This window comes from Diceros bicornis, chromosome X (assembly GCF_020826845.1).
Source record: "Diceros bicornis minor isolate mBicDic1 chromosome X, mDicBic1.mat.cur, whole genome shotgun sequence".
Taxonomy (NCBI): Eukaryota; Metazoa; Chordata; class Mammalia; order Perissodactyla; family Rhinocerotidae; genus Diceros; species Diceros bicornis.
In genome coordinates, this window is record NC_080781.1 from 117,230,191 (window position 1) to 117,235,924 (window position 5,734).

At 39.4% G+C, this 5,734-nt stretch overlaps 1 protein-coding gene across 1 annotated transcript; it reads left to right on the forward strand.

The window, feature by feature from the left end:
* Positions 1–4,010: 4,010 nt before the first annotated feature.
* ACTRT1 (actin related protein T1) lies at positions 4,011–5,144 on the forward strand. Its single transcript, XM_058535310.1, has one exon. The coding sequence runs from the start codon at positions 4,011–4,013 to the stop codon at positions 5,142–5,144; it is 1,134 nt and encodes a 377-aa protein (XP_058391293.1).
* Positions 5,145–5,734: the final 590 nt, after the last annotated feature.

A 5,734-nucleotide genomic window follows, 5' to 3' on the forward strand; every position in this document is an offset into this window, starting at 1 on the left:
AAGCCTACTATGGACATTTGATCCTCAGATTTTCCTTTTAAGCTTTTTACTTTGGCTATTGTTTAACACAGCTGTTATCCACCATCTCTGGAAGTTAGAATGCTCAACAATTGCCTCTGATTTCTTTTCAGTAATGCCTCCAGGAAAAAAGCTGTTCACACTGGAAAAACTATGAGTCAGGTCAACTACAGACAATTTCGTGAGTTGGGTCTTCCAGAAACCACCAGACAAATCTAAAAATGACAATTTTTGAAGATGGGACTTTAAAGGACCTCCAAACCAATTCCATCTTCTGTAAGTGCTGGTAGGCTTCTAGTTTTCACTGCGATTGTGGTCTGTTCATTTTCAAAGCAAATCTGCATCTGTGGAGGGGAGAATAGGAATAAGGAAAAGTTAAAATGCCACAACGTATGCTGGTCTTACGTTCAGCCACTTTCTTGAATAATACTCCTGGCATTTTATACCTAATATTCACTTGGAGAATTTCTATGAAACTGAAAATTTTGATAAGAATATTAGAAAGTGAATATCAGAGACAATGACTTTTGTCTATTTGGATAGATGTTGGCTTCGGTTAAAGTAAATAACACAAATAAATTTTTATGACATCCAGCCTTTGTGGAAAAGCCTACAAAATTACTTTATCTGGAATTAACAACTTGCAAAAATGCATTTTAAAAAGCTATTTAATGACATAATATCTGATTATCATAGCTGTCAGCTTTTTCCATAATTAGAGTAAGAAAAATAAAAATGAAGTAAATTACTACCACGGGTAGATAATGAACACTAAAAGGCTTATGGAAATAGATGGGGATACTGTAGGCAGTACACAGTGTGTTCCTTGAATTCATGGTGCATTATTATATACTAGAATGTAACTGGCTTTTAATGCAATATGGTGACAAAGATAAAATCTCCTCTATTTGAAATGTGAGATTATATCAATTCTAAAGGATAAGAGGGAATTATTTAACAAATGATATGTTTATGTATCTACAGAACACTTAAAATTCTGGATATAATGCATTAATATGTTTCCATGCATGGCTTGGATGAAGGAACTTTAAAAGCCTATAAAAATCAATCTTCAATCCAGAACGGTAAATAGAGTGATAGATCTGATATTTATCCAGAGAAATTTGCTATATTTGGTGGCCTACATGGTTGTTAATAAATGCAGAAACAAGAGGAAAATAGCGGACACAAATAGGGTGAGAGGTATCATTTGAACCCCACACACAAAGCTGTGACCCCTGAAGAAAGAAACCCACACAATGAGTGAAATAGAAAAAGCCTATCCTGAGAATTCCTAAACATATCCTACACTTAGGATTTAAGAACAGGATTCAATGCACCTATACAGCTTATAAATCACAGAGCTAAAATTTTAGTTTAAAGTGGTCCTCGCTTTATAGTATCAAGAGCAAAAGCAAATTCTCTCTAGTGGAATTCACTTTAAAGACAGACCTCAAAGAAATTTTACAGATGAAGGGCCAAGAACATTATTTTATAACAAAAATATCACTAGAACATTAAGAATCTAGTCTGTATAAGCTAGAGTCAGCTAGAATCAGAATACAAAATAAATCCCACACTTAGACCGAAAAAACACTACATATTTTACAATTATGTGTTACAATATATGAAATAAAGTATAATATGTTTAAGTAAATTAAGTCAATATTTAAATCTGTGATGAATAAGTGACCATTAAAAATCATGAAGCAGTTTTGGAAAGGAAAGACAAAACTTCTAGAAATGATAAATATGATTATTTATATTAGAAATAAAATAATATTAGATATACAGTTGATGTGGCAATTATAAATTGACGTTGCTACACAGAACATTAGTAAATTGAAAACAGAAGTTATACAGAAAGCAGCATAGAAAGAGGCTGGAAATGCAATAAAGTTAAATCAAGTATTGAAATAGAAGTTCAAATATGTTAATATGAATATGATAGAGGAGAGAGAGAATAGGAAAGAACAATAATGAGAAAAATTAACTAAGAACCTTCCAGAATTGATGAAAGGCACTAATTACTAAGTCAAAAAAAAACACTAAATGAGTATCAAGCAGGAAAAATTATTTTAAAAAGTTTTACCTACACAAATTGCAGAAAAAATGCACAACACTGAGGGCCAAAAGAAAAAAGAAATATACTACCAAACAAAGGAATGAAGAACATATTTACAGGTAGTGATGAGATGGAGTCAGTTCATACCACTTTGCAAGATTTGATCGCTTAATTGACTTAAAGCATGACAGAGTAAGGAGCACTTCAGACATACTTCAAGCAAAACTGGCAAAAATTATTTTAAAATAAACCGTTTAAAAACTATGGAAATGATCCTAAAGACATGCAGAAAATGAAGAAACATTTATTCAAGAAAACCTATTGAAATTTGATAGTAACAATGAAAGTCTGCGGTATTTGAATTGAAACCTGGTCCTTCCCTCCCCCTTCCTAACTCACTGAGAGAGAAACTTCAGACTTGTTCATCCCAGAACACAGGACTCTCTGTTCCTAGAGCTTCCAATTGTCGACTATCTATCTTCTAGGGAGGAGCAGCATTCCTCATTTTGCCCCCAGCTACCTGTAGTTAATGTTGTAACAAGTAGGTGAGAATGAGAGGTGTAGGTTCTTTTTTTCTGCTCAGCCCATACACCACACAGTGGCACAGAAGCTTAACTATGACGCAGAATCACTGAGAATACTGGGATCCTGACTGCCCTTGCCCTGGCTCATATAGTAGTGGTTCCATACCAGGAGAGGCAAGCCAAGAACACCTGAGGACACTCTCTCCTCTACTGAATGCTCAGCTCCTACAGGAGAGTTACTGAAAGAGAAACATGCTGTTGTCTTCACTCCCAGCTCCAGAGCCTTGGCTCAGTGCTTATACCAGAAGCAAGAGGCTGAAAAAATATATACCTTCTAATTACATCACAAAGGAACTGATTTCATTTAGAACACAGTGTGGAGAAATGCAAGCCTATAGGCACTCTTAGAAAACACTGGAGGTTATGGTGAACAGCGATTGGAAAAATATTGGGAAGGACCTTGAAGACAATATACTAAATGAATGAAGTCAGACAAAAGACCACATATTATGTGATTTCAATTATATGAAAAAAGTGGAAGAGATAAATTTATAGACAGAAAATATATTAGTGGAGTTTAGGGCTCAAGAGGACAGTCTGAAGAGAGTGATACCTAAAGGATACAGAGTTTCTTTTCGAAGTGAAGAAAATGTTCTAAACTTGACATTTGTGATGTTCCCACATATCAGTGAATATACTGAAAATCATGGAAATGTACACTATAAATGGGTGAATGTATTACATGTAACATTTATCTCAATAAAGCTGTTAAAAACAAGAAAACAAATATAAGGGAGAAGAAAAGAAAGGGTGTTCCAAGCACCACTGGAACTGCATTATGGGCATTCTCAATCCAATCTGAATCTGTGTCTGGCGCATAGTTTCTCCCCTTAGCAAAGGGAAGGGTATTTTTGTCATCCTCAGTTCAGCACAGAAGCCAGTTTTCTGGGACAAGCCCACAGGTGGGCTGCTTCACTTGGTTCTAAGGCTAGGCTTTTGCTTCAGGTTCACAGACTTATTAAAGCTGTCTATAGGTATGGTTTGGTTTTGTCTGTTTCATATTTCACTGAGCTAGGAGTACTGGTAGCTCAGAGACCCCGCCCCTTAAAATCCCTCTGATGCTCTCTGAGGATAATTGTTGCCTTGACTAGATTGTTACATAGGGGCTATCATCACTGAAATTGGCTCAGCAGGCCCTGAGCTGCCTGAAAGAGGACAAGGTTCACGGGTTGAGGATGGGGTGTTCTGGGGGATTGGGAACAGCCTGCTAGCTCCAGCTGAGTAACAACCTGAGAACACTGGAATCCTGTGGCTTTAAAACTTCCAGAGGTACTTATTATCTCACAAAGTGGCCAAGTGTTCTTTCTTTGTTTTGGTGAAGTTCAGAAGAGCATGCTGCAGACATGTTTAACCCACACCTATTAGATATGCCAGCTGTGATTTTTGACAATGGATCAGGACTCTGCAAAGCAGGCCTGTCTGGAGAGCTTGGACCCCGCCATGTCTTCAGTCCTGTCATGGGGCATCCTAAATTCAACATGCTTTTGTCAGAAGCCAATCAGAAAAAGTATTTTGTGGGGGACAAAGCCCTGTACAAGTATGAGACCTTGCATTTGCACTACCCCATTGAGCGTGGACTGGTAACAGAATGGGATGACATGGAGAAACTCTGGAAGTATCTTTTTGAGTGGGAACTGGGAGTAAAACCCTGTCAACAGCCTGTGCTCATGGTCGAGCCCTCTTTGAACCCAAGGGAAACTCGAGAGAAGATGGCAGAAATGATGTTTGAGACCTTCAATGTGCCTGCCTTCTACCTGTCCAACCATGCAGTGGTAGCACTCTATGCTTCTGCCTCTGTCACGGGCCTAGTGGTGGACAGCGGGGATGGGGTCACTTGCACTGTCCCCATCTTTGAGGGTTACTCCCTGCCTCACGCTGTCACCAAGCTCTACGTGGCAGGAACGGACATCACAGAGCACCTCACCCGAGTCCTCCTTGCTACTGGGAGTACCTTCCCTTGCATACTCAACAAGGCCTTAGTGAATGACATCAAGGAGAAGCTGTGCTATGTAGCCTTGGAGCCTGAAAAAAAACTATGTAAGAGGCCAGAGGAGGTCCTGAGAGAATACAAACTGCCAGATGGGAATGTCATCCACATTGGGGACCAGCTGTATCAGGTGCCTGAGATTCTTTTCGCACCTGACCAGCTGGGCATCCACAACCCAGGACTCTCAAAAATGGTCTCCATCAGCATTATGAAGTGTGACATCGACATCCAGAAGAATCTTTTCGCAGAAATTGTGCTGTCTGGGGGCACTACTCTCTTTCCTGGGCTTGAGGAAAGACTTATGAAAGAACTAGAACAGTTGGCTTCCAGAGGAACTCCCATCAAGATCACAGCTTCTCCTGATAGGTGTTTCTCTGCATGGATAGGTGCATCCATTGTGACCTCTCTGAGCAGTTTCAAGCAGATGTGGATCACCTCTGCAGATTTCATGGAATTTGGGACATACGTCGTTCAGAGAAAATGCTTTTAAAGAATCCAGAGCATGAGGCACAGCTTGAAGTGACAGATCACAGGAGCACTGGCGGAAGGTGATATCTTCCCTTGGACTTTAGCATGGTTGTCAATAAAAGCCATATGACATTTTGGGTTTCAGTTCATTGTTGGTGGCACCAGAGTAATTTCTTATCTGGGTAGTGAAAGATTTTAAGTGGTTCTAGCCCACCCTTCTTGTCCCATGGACCTCTTTAGTTGTTTTTCTCTTGGGAAATCCTTGGGTTATGTGTTGAGGTTGTGTCCACTTGTAGGGTTTGTAGCAAAAAATTAGCTTAAGCCTCATGCCCAGAAGCTTAACTCAGTAAGGTCCATGGAATCTTCATTTTAATCAAGTGTCTTAGGTATTTTTGACAGATCTACTGCTGAGGAGAGACAAAATCACCAGGGAAAGTGCGGGGGGTGGGGGTGGGGGGTGGGCGAAGGGAATTAAGCAGAAGAAAGAATAGTACCCTGCTATTAGGCCTCAATAGACCCTTTCACTCAGTTGGTCCTTAATTAGCACAATAGGGCTCTCTGCTATTATGAGATCAGGCAGCTAATAGGATGGAGCTGTTGTCCTTTGCAAAG